The sequence below is a fragment of the Loxodonta africana genome, chromosome 1 (genome assembly GCF_030014295.1).
Source record: "Loxodonta africana isolate mLoxAfr1 chromosome 1, mLoxAfr1.hap2, whole genome shotgun sequence".
Classification (NCBI taxonomy): Eukaryota; Metazoa; Chordata; class Mammalia; order Proboscidea; family Elephantidae; genus Loxodonta; species Loxodonta africana.
Window position 1 is genome coordinate 145,850,176 of NC_087342.1, and position 12,902 is coordinate 145,863,077.

A 12,902-nucleotide genomic window follows, 5' to 3' on the forward strand; every position below is an offset into this window, starting at 1 on the left:
CTATTATTAGTACATTTTGACAAGTAGTCTCTAGGAAGTAGTAAGCACCCAGCACAGAATAAACCCTTAATATTAGTATAATTATTTTTCCTCTAGAAAAGATGGAGTTCGTAGTTGGGGCATAAGGAGAAGAGAGAGAAAGGGATTCCCAGCAGCACGGGAATGGGTCACAAAAGACAGGGGATTATAGACCCAGTTAGCGCACCACCAGAAGATCAGTTTGCATCACGTCAAGCATTTGTGTGTTCACCATTTGCGATATGTGCTTGGCAGTGGGAAAAGTGGCGAAGTTCTGAAGTTTGCCAGCAACTGTAGTGTCTGTGCCTTGAGGGGAACAAATAACCTGCTGTAGAAGTCTAAGGAGAGGAAAAAGTAATTCCATTTAAGTGAGGGTGGGCATATCAGAGGTTCACGAAAGAAGGTCTTCTGAGCTGGGATTTGGGAAACAATTAACATGCCTGTGAGTAGGAAAAGAAATGTGGGCGGTGAGATTCCATGAGCAAAGACATGAGGACTGGCTGTTCAAAGTGTTTTAGTGAAAGAGCAGCATCTAATTTAGTTGAAGTAAATATAGTGCACGGAGGAGAACAATGAAATAACTTTGTAAAAATAACACCATTAAACCCTATTATATCAGTTTTAGAAGGAGTCTTAGTGGTGGTTGCTTCTAATCTTCTTGTATAGTCGAAAAATCAGGATAGGCCAAAATAAGGTGATGGAAAACCTTGGATGCAATTCATATATTAAATAAATATTATATATTAGATAGACATAGGAAGGCCCAGCAATACTCTGCAACTGTCTCCCTTTAGTGCTCACAGGCTCTGTGCATAACAACTGACTATATTTCTGTCCTCTGGTGTCAGCACTGAGATTAGCAGTGTATTAGTCCCATTTAAGATAGCAAAAGCTGATGATTCCAGAAGCGTAAGTGAATTGAACAGTGTGCCTGAACCCATTTCTTTTTCCCCAGCCTGTGATGCATATAAATACCCAGGCCCCTAATCTGGACCGTTATACCACTCTGTTCCTCCCAGGAAATAGTCTTCAAATGGCGCATTTCTTTGAATATGTCCCTTGAGATGATTCTCGTTCCCCACAAAGGGCTGTGATTAAATAATAGGGACAATGTATACCATATTTCCTTCTTGAAGATTCACTGTGAGCCTAACATATTAAAGACTTTGAGAAATCCTGAAGAAACCTATTTAATTTGTTTTAACCCGATATGTCCTGAACTCATTTGGTGGGTTAACCTTTTTTTTTTCCCATGGAATAATCACTAACATCTGGAGGAACGCTAATGTTTCATCAGATTCGTTTTGAGAAATGGTTCCGTAATATGTATTTTAGCTATTCTTAAGCCCTAGTAGTTTATTTTGTGAGCTATTTTTTCTGTGAGCAAATAGCAAGTTCTCCTAGTTTCTAATATTTTTCTTTAGCCAGAAAAGCAGGAAAAGCTGAGTCCTAGAGTAGCTATGAGTCAGAATCAACTCGACAGCACCTAACAATGACGACAGAAATTCTGAAATACTATTCTTTTGGCAGTGAGGAATTACTGAAGCTTTTTAAGCAAAGAAGTTGCAGGATTGGTTTTGGGATTTTAGGAGAACTAATCTTTTTTTTAATCTGGAAGCACGGAGCCCTGGTGGCACAGTGGTTAAGAGCTCAGCTGCTAACCAAAAGATCGGCAGTTCCAGTCGCTCATTGGAAACCCTATGGGGCAGTTCTACTCTGTCCTATAGGGTCACTATGAGTGGAGTCGACTTGATGGCAATGGGTAATCTGGAAGCACTGTGTAGCACTGATTAGGGCTAACTATTATGGCAGCATTTTAGACAAGAAACATAAAGGCCTGATACGGAGTTGTGCCAATAAAAACAGGAAAGGGGACATGTGTGAGAAATACGAAGGAGGTAGTTTTTGGAAGCTGATGGGTTGGAGGAAGAGGGATAAATTGTTGAATGACTGGAGGCTCTGGGTGTTGTTAACACTGAAAACATTTCTGTTTTGAGATTTTCATCTCCAGTCATTATCAGTGTACTTTATATATTTTTTGATAAGCTTACTTACTGCCATTGACTTTTAAGAGCACATGAGCATTCATCAGAAGCAGGTCTATTCCCTCTCTCTCTTTTGCCCATGTTGCTTTGCACCTTATGAATTATTTCTGTTGCAGGTAGCCTTTTCAAGAATCCTAGTCCTTTCTAGCACATTGAAAGGAATTTCAGAATGTTTAGTTATATGCCCCTCATAAACCAATTGCTGTTGAATTGATTCCAACTCATGGAAACCCCACATATGTTAGAGCAGATCTATGTTCCACAGGGTTTGCAATGGCTGATTTTTTGGAAATAGATCGCCAGGCCTTTCTTTTGAGGTGTCTCTGGGCTCAAACCTCCAGCCTTTCCATTAGCAGCTGAAGGCATTAATCATTTGCACCACCCAGGAGCTCCTTTACCTCCAGCAAATCATGCTATCATCGTTTCAAGCAGTAAGTTGGCCTTCATTCAGAAATTCCAGAGAAGATTCCACAGTAGCCATCTGTCTTTGAGTATGGAATAAGAAATCCATTGTTAAAGAATTCATGAGTCATAACTTGGGATTTTTCCTGCCCCAGTTTAAGCTCTTTCTTAGCCTGTGAAAAAGTATAAACAGGATGGCAGCCTCTTTATAATATCCCCAGATTGCATACCTGCTGCCTTTTCACTTTTTCCATCTAGGGCTTAATAGCTATAGCCCAGGGACCATTTTGTGGATAAATAAAAAATGCATGAGAAGTTTACACCATTTATGCAAGGATCTCAGTTACCTATCACCATTTAGTAGATACCTACAGAAGTGTGCTGCTGATTAGGCCTTTTTTCTTTCTTTTTTTTTTAGCATCCCAATAAAAGAAAATTATGAATGGGTACTTATCACAGATGACAGGGACTTCAGCATTAATTTATATATCTTAGCAGTTTTATCCCAGCAATAGGCTCATTGGCAATAAAGCCAGAAGAAACTGTCTTTTATCTTTTAATCTAACACGGCAATTGCTGTCTTTTATCCAAGTGTTTTTTATAACTGGAAACTTCTCAAGACAGTGGTTCTCCAGCTGCTTTTGGGTCCCCTTTGGTAATCTGATGACAAATTATGGGTCTTCTCCCCAGAAAATGCACTTACGAATTCACACACATTTTCTTATGTAACTTCATAGATCATATAGATTTGTTCTTTTAGTTATAATTTTTATTTTTACTTCTTTGTAAATAAATTCCTTTATTCATTTTTTTTTGCATACATAAGTTATCTTAATTTTAAGTGTGAGGGAGGAAAAAAATAGGTTAGCGAAAGAAAGTAATTGGAGAGACTATTTTGTATATGGTGGATTAGCATTGCCACTAATACTAAATGGGAACCATGAAGGTGAGAAATAAAAAATAATTCTGTAGGTGTTTTTTAATGTAAAATCATAGGTATTAGAATTATAAAAGATTATGTAGTCCCCCTACCTCATTTTACAGATGGACAATAAGACTTGGAGGTTGGGTCTAGGAGCAGAGCTGAGACTTGTCTATTAGCCACCAGGCTTGACACTCCTATTTGGTCTGTGCTGATTATATCAGGCTCATTGATTCTGGGTAGCCTTAACCCAGCTGAGACACGTGATGTGAGGGCAGTTGGGCCAGCCACATCTTGTTTCTGTTCTGATATTTGGTTCCCCAACCCCATCAGAGGAGAAACTGTTCATTTTCACTTTTTACAAAGATTTAGAGTAATACGTACATAATCAATTCTTGCTAATCTTCAGAATATAGCTCAATTACCGCAGCATGTAGAAGTGTATTTGACCTGGTGCTGTTGAAAATGATAAGAATTAATTATGGTTAGTAAAATGAGAGCAGAAGTAACAGGTACAACATTATAATTTTAAATGTACTGTGGCTCATTCCCATCAGTTCACTTAACAGATTATTAAACCTGTGGGAAGAAATGACCTGAAGTTACATTGTAAGACTTGGTTTGATGTTCTTTCTCATATATTTCATGTTTCATAAGTGCTTGAGTGCCTCCTGCATGTTGGCCACTAGAAATACAGTGAAAACCAAGGCAAACATTGTCTCTGCTCTCCTGGATCTTACAGTCTAATGGGGAAGGTAGACTTTAATAAATAATTGTTTCATTGACCACATATTTACAACCTGAGGTGAGGGCCGTGAAGAAAAGGAAAAGGAAAACTTTTCTACAGCACATGTAACAAAGGACCCTAGACTAGGGGGTACAGTGCTTCTCTGTAGATACTTTAGCTAAGAGCTGAAGAGTGACTCGCTGCTGTTGAGTTAAATTTGACTCATAGCCACTCTATAGGTCAGAGTAGAACTGCTCGATAGGGTTTCCAAGGAGCGGTTCGTGGATTCCAACTGCCGACCTTTTGATTAGCAGCCAAACTGTTAACTACTGTGCCACCAGGGCTCCAAGAACTGAAGAGTGAATGGTGGTAGAAACATAACAGAAAGAGAAGGGAGAATAGGCAGAGATATGGCAGTCAAGACAGAGATAATGCCAGGCGTGGGCAGTCTTGAACATGTTAAATTTGAAGCCTTTTTGAGGTCACAGCAGTGAGAAGTCAAGTAGGCTGTTATAAGGGTCTGGAACTCATTGGAGGGGTTGAGCCATAGATAAAAATACACATGTACCTGGTAGTTGCTCTTTATTGTGATTTATGCATGCAGATTATTAATAGAAATCTGGAGTTCTCCGGGTTCCCTTGGAGCACTCTTTTTAAACAAGCCAAATTTCTCTCCTTAATGTTTAGCAAAAGCTAATCCTTAGTAAATGTGTATTTAGACCTGTATGTTTTTGTTAAATCATTGCTTATAATTTATTCCATTGCTTTCCTAGAAAATCTTTACATATAAACTTGTTCTCTAAAGGGGGAAAAAAAAGAATATGTTTTAGTGAACTTGAGGCATGTTGAGAATGTGTTTAAATAATAGACGTTTTTAAAATGCTTCTTTCCTCTAGATTTGACATTGAATTTATTCTCTCAGCACCTACTTCTGAATGGAATGGCAAACGAGGATACATTTCACCAGCTCTTCTTTCTGAATTTTTGAAAAGAAGCTCAGACAAATCCAAAGTCCTCATTTGCATTTGTGGACCAACGCCATTTACAGAACAAGGGATAAGGTGAGTAGGAATATGGCAGGAAACAATATTCAAACCATAAAATGAAGATCTTCCCATAAAAAACACTTGACATCTTTCAGTTCTTCCTTTTTGTATGAACCTGCACTTTAATAATCCATTACAGCCTAAGAAAGGAACAAAGTTTTTAATCTTCATGCAAATTAAGGGTTAGAAGCCAGGACTTCACAGAATATTAGATAAGAACATATAAGTCAGATACAGCCAGCTCTCCAGTATCTCTGCTAATGACTGGCAACATGGATCAGTTCACAGTGGTGCCACAATCTTATTTGGGACATTAGGTTCAACCTCTTCTTCTACCAAAGCTTTGTAATATGTAGTAACTAATAAGCAACGTGAGTCGGAAGCAACTCGATGGCAGTGGGTTTGGTTTTTGGAATAAGCAATGTAGGAGTGCTGGTGGTGCAGTGTTTAAGTGCTCAGCTGTTAGATGAAAGGTCAGCAGTTTAGGCCCATCAGTCTTTCTGAGGGAGAAGGAAATGGCGGTCTGCTTCTGTAAGTATTACTGCCTTGGAAACACTGTAGGGCAGTTCTACCCTGTCCTGTAGAGTTGCTGTGAGCCAGAGTCAACATGACGGCAGTGGGTTAATAAGCAGTGTTCACCTCATCGTAGCTTTTCATCTTCCTTCATTCTCTGCAACTGCCTGAAAGTTGCTAAATAATACACTGATCAAAAGCTAGGCAGCAAGACAAAAAAGAGCATTGTTGTTAGTTGCCTTCGAGTCAGTTCTGATTCATGGTAAATTTACCTTGATCTGACTTAACTCTAAAATGGCACTTAAAATATTTGGGACTAAATAATTGGCACTAAAACCCACCGTTGGATTTCTGGATGATTTTAAAGATATGGCTGCCTTCAATTCCCTGTTTCTTCTTGTTTGGTATGTGACTAAACCTAACTATATTCTAGATAATCTTCTCTGTGTTGCTATTTTATTTTTTAATTCTAATTATAGAAAAGATTGATCCCAATAAATATAAATAAGCACAAACATTTAAAAAGTATTGTAATTAAATTTATATTTATTTCTGGATTTTACTACTTTCATAAAAGTGTTCTTCTAGTTAACCTCTCTCAACTTAAAAAAAAAATTAATGTTTCTATTTAAACTTACTTCTTTAAAGCTCCACCACAGATATTAAAGTTACAATGAAGAATGATAATATGGTTTGAAATAAAATCATTTTTAAGATGAAAAGGAAGGAGCTACACAGTTCTCTGTTTTACTGACAGCTGTTTTAGAAGAATTATCCCAAAGTTTACATATAGATTGCAGTATAATACTTTTTAAATGAATGGAATCAGTCAGAACGGAATCTCTTCAAAATGGAAAGAAACTGTCTTTAAGGCCATTTAATTGAATTTACCACTGACTGAGATGGAATTTCTTATACAACCTCCCTAATAATAGATATGCTAGAGGTGTCCAAAACTCAAAGCTATGTTTAGGAATGGATTGCTTTCTCCCATGAACTGTGGGCTTCTTCAGGGCCAGGACCACGTCTTCTTTGTTTTGGGCTTGGCCACTTCCTTGCATACCGAAGCCTTAATAAATGTGTATTGAATACAAGGTGGCCAAGATCTTAGTAATTACGCGATTTTTTTAGATTGACTGAGCCCTAGTGGTGCGGTGGCTAAGTGCTCAGCTGCTAACCAAAAGGTTGGCAGTTCAAACCCCCAACCACTGCTCTGTGGGCGAAGGATGTGGTAGTCTGCTTCTGTAAAGGTTTACAGCCTTGGAAACCCTATGGGGAAGTTCTACAGAGTCACTGTGAGTCGGAATCAACTTGATGGCAGCTTTTTTTGGTTGGTTTGTTGATTTCAGTTTATAGCCTCTACAGGTTTCTTTTCTCAGTTTTAACTCCGAACCAATCTCTCTGTGCTACACTAGATGGCTTGCCCACAACTGCTCAGGAGTGTTATTACTCATCATTCATAGATCCTTGATGTTACTTACCCTTGAACATGCTGTATAAAGTTGTAGCTTAATTCAAATCACCACTTGCAGTTCATAGAATCTGCCCTTGTGACCTTCAGCTTAAGACGTTTACTTCTTCGATTGCTTTGTCCCTGCCATCTTACTGTATGGTATATCTGTCTTAATTGGCAGCAACATGGACCTCTTATTATACTTTAGTTTTTGATGTTCTGAAAAATGACTCTTTGCGATACCCTCTCTTAGAGCCTTCCGAAGTTATTTCATGTCTGCTACGCGACGGCACTGGGTACTGGGACATAGGTTATAAATATAACCATCTGAAACATACTCCCCATATTTGGTGAAAATTTTGTCAAATTTGTGTGATGTGATAACAGAGAAAGACTCATAAACTTTTTTTTCTTTTCTTAATGTAAACAGCTTATAATTACTTGGCTAATAAAGGCTCTGTTATCCACTAAACATCTGCATATTTATTACAGAGTTGAAAAAAAAAGTCTCTGCTTTCAGGGCCTTTACTGGCTAGTGGTGGAAACAAATGCACATTAAAAAAAAAAAAATGCACATACAGGTAACTAAAATATGACTTAAAAAAAGACTTAGAACACCATAAATAGAATATTACCAATTTCAATCCCTAATGAACTAATAAATCTATACATAGATCACCTGTGGTTGCTAGCATCCAAAAAGAGAAGCAACCAGATATTATATTCCTTATGCTGAAGTACCTATGAAGTAGTCTTGCCAGAAAGAATTGAACCTGTATCTGATCAGGCCTTTAGATACAACTCTTAATTATGGGACATAGAAAGATCTAGGAACACATTATTATTATACCACAGGGATACAACAAGTTGAGAACTGGGGAATATGCTACAGGTGAAAATCTGATTCTGTCAATAAACAAATTACAGGAGAAATACAGAGAGAGCTGGAGAAGTATCTTATAGATCAAAAGATAGTTAAAAGCTAATCACGATGAGTAGACTTTAATTGACTCAAACAATCAAAGATTTTGGCATTCATGAGACAGTTGAAAAACTGAACGTTAACCATGTAATTGATGATATCAAGGAATTATTGTTAATTTTTAGAAATGTCGTATTGTGGTTTTTTTTAAAAAAAATACTAAGTTGGAAAAATGAAAAAGTACTATGGTTATGGTAAACTCTAATCTTATGTATTTTTTAACATTTTCACTAAGAAACATGTGTTTTATTTGTTTTTCAGGTTGCTGCATGATCTTAACTTTTCCAAAGATGAGATTCATAGTTTTACCGCATAATGAAGAACTGCTATTGTTGTTATTCAACTGATTTATCTAAATTTGTGATTGCTTAGGATTTTTTAAGGGGACATTTTTGTATATACAAAATGGCTAACTAGAATTCAGGCTTACATGAAATCCAGTGTTACTTCAGTATAGGTAACTTGTCCTTTATTTTGTACCATAACTTTTTTTACTACTCCTACTACTGATATATGACCTGGAAAGTCAGTGTTGGCAACAAATACATACAGGATTCTTTGTTATGAATCACAAATTTCTTTACCATTTAAATTGTCTATATCACTGTTCTAAAATAGGCACTTGTGTTTTATGACATAAATGATCAGTATGATCATGTTTCTATGCTGTAAAATGTTTAATTAGCAATACAGATGAATTTACATTGCACTGTTAACTCAGGAAATGGTCACTTTCTGTCCTTGTTATTAATATTAAAACATGGAATGTTATGACTTACTAAGTGATCCAAACATTTTGTGTGTGTGTGTGTGTGTGGCTTGATTCAGAATAGAATAAAATTATATTTAAGCACTTTTTAATCCTTGTGAAAATGCAGTTGACTGCAACAATATTGCTCTGTATCTAAGGAGAATCTAAAAAGGCAGCAATAAAAGATACTGAAGATGCTTCACACATGTGGCCTTGGACTAGATGTGTATGATTCGTAACCAAAACCAGCTGGAAAGGGCATCAGGATTGAAAGTGTAGCATCTTGTCCCCTGGCCTAAAATAAATATTCAGTGTTTTGCAATGGGTTAAATTTTAATTCCTTTGGGAGCCCATCTAGGCCAGCTGGAAAATGAGGAACACTCTGTCCTAAATGATGCTTTTTCGCTGGCTGGCAACTTTCCCCAGAGCTGGCAGTTCAGCAGGGAGCCCTCCTGAACACTCATGTGTGGGCCTCCCATCCTGTCCCTGCTGCTGTATGCAACCTTCAAATACTTTTGTAGATTGGAATTTAGCAGAGTATCAAGAAGTCACTATGAGCCTTTCATAAGGTAACTTGGATTTTTCAATCTTGTTCAGTACAGCAGCAATGTTTCACAGAAAGTGGGGTTGGAGGCAGTCTCCACATTTCCAATAAATGATTTTGTGAATGGCTGAATTTTCACTGAAGAAGAGACGCATTCAAGAGGAACACAAGGTACAAATGGCTGACTGAAAATTCATCTTTTCATGTCTTCTGTAGCCAGTTCCATCCACGTCAGCATTCACCCAGACAAGAATCTAGCGGTGCTGGACTGGCAGTGTTCCCCAGCAGCTAGCTCCTAGTGTCATGCCGCCTTACCACCTCCATTCTTTCCTTAGTCTAAGGGGACTCTTGTACTTTCCACAAACCTCCTTTTTGCTCTTGTAGTTCATTAGTAACATATCAGTTAATTCTACCTTAGCCCGTCACATTCTCATCTGTTTTGACTTCCTTTTTTCTCTAATTCTTTTGTTACTATCTATATGTGTCTCTTCCTCATTCCTCCTTTTATTGTATTTCAAAGCAAAAGAAAACTCATAAGCACCCTTCTAGTTGATCTTATCCACTCACATGATTTTATTAACTATATGTTAATTAAGGAGCCCTGGTGGTGCAGTGGTTATGCACTTGACTGCTAACTGAAAGGTTGGCGTTTCAAACCTACCTGCTACTCTGCAAGTGGCAGTCTGCTTCTGTAAAGATTACACCCTTAGAAACCCAACTTTGTCCTACAGGGTCACTATGAGTTGGAATCGACTGGAAAGCAACAGGTATAAAAAAAAAAAAAAATTTTTTTTTTATATGTTATTAATTCCAAAATTAGAATCTCTAATTGAGAATCAGCTGAGTTTCAATTTTCGTTATCCAGTTACCATCTGGACACCACCTTGATGGCCCACAAATCTCTCAAACTCAACATTTTTGAAACAAAAGTTTCACCATTGTCATCTCTCACCAAGTCTGTTCCTCCTCTTGAAATCTCTGATTCATTGGTACAACAGATTGATTGAGTCAACTTAGGGCTCCATTGAAGGGATAGTTTCTGAGGTCAGTGTTGGTTATTTGTTCTGCCCCAGGAGGGCTCCTTTCAATTGTTTCTTTCTATAGTTTAGCCAATATCTTCAATGAATGGAAACCCTGGTGGCGTAGTGGTTAAGTGCTACGGCTACTAACCAAAAGGTTGGCAGTTAGAATCTGCCAGGCACTGCATGGAAACTCTATGGGGCAGTCCTACTCTGTCCTATAGGGTCACTATGCGTCAGAATCGACTCGGCGGCACTGGGCTTCGTTTTTTTTGGTTTTCTTCAATGAATCCACCAATTTCCTCTCCATTGCCTTTTACCACAACCTCTACTATTTTTGAGAGTCCGTATGCTTGAACTTCTCCACACTCTGTTGCAAATCAAGTCACTTCCTTTGAGGAGAGATTTGAAGCTCTCTGTACTATGACCTGTTCTCTGTTCTCTACCACCCCCCTCCACCCTACCCCTACAAAGCCTCTGTGCTATGGCTCTAGAACTGTGTGTGACACCCATGCTGTAGGAGCTGAGTGCTTAGTGGAAGGGGTATCAGAAGCCACAGGTTTGCTTGGCTGCTTCTCCCAGCATGGAATTCCCATCCCGGTAGTCTGGACAAGGGCAATCAGGCCCCAGTACTAATGGGTCTCATGTGCCATCCTCAGGAATTTGGACTGTATCTCGTTGGAGTCAGAGGAGCACAATGATTGATGTTGTGTTCTAGAAAGATCACTGTGGCAGAAAGGTGAAGATTGGAAAGGAGATGAACAAGACACTGCTGATACTCTACCTTCCTGAAGTTGCACACCTGTTCTGATATACTGTGTCTCCTGTAAACATTCTCTGCATTGGTTTCAGCAGATTGGGAATGAAATCTTGCACTGAAATCACAAATTGCTTATAAAATTGCTCTTCATTTGGGCTCCATATCTAAGAAAACAGTGCTGAAGTCCCATGAAAGTTGAGATTCATGTCAGTTAATAATAATGGGTGTTAACATGAATTCAGGGCCCCGGTGGAGCAGTGGTTAAAGAGCTTGGCTGCTAACCAGAAGGTCGGCAGTTTGAATCCACCGGCCGCTCCTTTGGAAACCTTATGGGGCAGTTCTACTCTGTCCTGTAGGATTGCTGTGAGTCGGGATTGACTTGCTGGCAACAGGTTTGGGTTTTTTGCTTTTTTAACATGGATTCAGCATTCACCATGTGCCAAACTAAGCACTTTGTATGCATTATCATGTTGAATCTTCACAATATTCCAATAAAGAAGGTACTATTATTTACACCATTTGACAGATTACAACATTAATTAAAAAAATTAAAAATTTGCTGAAGGTTACACAGCAGCTCAGCCAGATTTAGAATTCAGTTTTTTGTCTGGTTCTAGAATCCAAATCTTAGCCATTAAGCTAATTGCATATTTTTGTATTTCCACTACAGTTAACATTGTTTTATATATACTACATGCTTGATACATTTTTGTAGACTGAATCAGCTAAGGATGTATCAAGCCCACAAATTATTACCATTCATCTATTCAGTAATGCTAATATCCATACTTCAAATATTGCATTACTCAAAAAAGGAAATTTTGCAACAAGTACTTGGTGATTCACTTTGTGAATTCATACATTGAATAGTCCTTGTACTTTCAGTAGGTAAATGCAAATAATCATTTTTTTTTTTTAAAGAAGAGTGGGCAATATTGATAGCTGACAGGCTGCAGATGAAAGGGAAGATGTTAAAAATTAAGTGAGACTTAAATATAAAATGATAAAGATCATGGAAGAAAAAATAGGGACAACACTAGGAGCCCTAATATGTGGCATAAATAGAATACAAAACATTACTAACAATGCACAAACACCAGAAGAGAGACTAAACAACTGCGAGCTCCTAAAAACCAAACACTTAGGCTCATCAAAAGACTTAATCAAAAGAGTAAAAAGACAGCCTACAGACTGAGAAAAAAAATTTTGCCTGTGACAAATCCAATCAGCGTCTAATCTCTAAAATCTACAAGATACTGCAAAACCTCAACAACAAAAAGACAACCCAATTAAAAAATAGGCAAAGGATAGGAACAGGCACTTCACCAAAGAAGACGTTCAGGTGACTACCAGATGCATGAGGAAATGTTCATGATCATTAGCCATTATACAAATGCAAATCGAAACTACAATGAGATGCCATCTCACCCCAACAAGGCTAGCATTAATCCAAAAAAACACAATAAGTGTTGGAGAGGTTGTGGAGAGACTGGAACACTTATACACTGCTGGTGGGAATATAAAATGGTACAACCACTTTGGAAGTTGATTTGGCGCTTCCTTAAAAAGCTAGAAATAGAACTACCATATGACCCAGAAATCCCACCCCTTGGTATATATCCTAGAGAAATAAGAGCCGTCACAGGAATAAATATAGGCATACCCATGTTTATTGCAGCATTGATCACAATAGCAAAAAAATGGAAACAACCTATGTGCC

General features: G+C 38.0%; 1 protein-coding gene across 6 annotated transcripts in view; it reads left to right on the forward strand.

Moving 5' to 3' along the window:
* LOC100676385 (cytochrome b5 reductase 4) overlaps nucleotides 1–9,063 on the forward strand; it is a 106,506-nt gene extending 97,443 nt beyond the window's left edge. For 3 of the 6 annotated variants that reach the window (XM_064288666.1, XM_003404374.4, XM_064288668.1), the window contains 2 exons: nucleotides 5,011–5,175; nucleotides 8,370–9,063. In XM_064288666.1, the coding sequence (XP_064144736.1) occupies nucleotides 5,011–5,175; nucleotides 8,370–8,424 (220 nt within the window). In that variant the 3' untranslated portion in view covers nucleotides 8,425–9,063. Of the gene's footprint in view, nucleotides 1–5,010; nucleotides 5,176–8,369 lie in introns of those variants that run through there. The other 3 variants (XR_010322489.1, XR_010322488.1, XM_064288682.1) reach the window with 3 other exon arrangements.
* The last annotated feature ends 3,839 nt before the right edge of the window (nucleotides 9,064–12,902 follow it).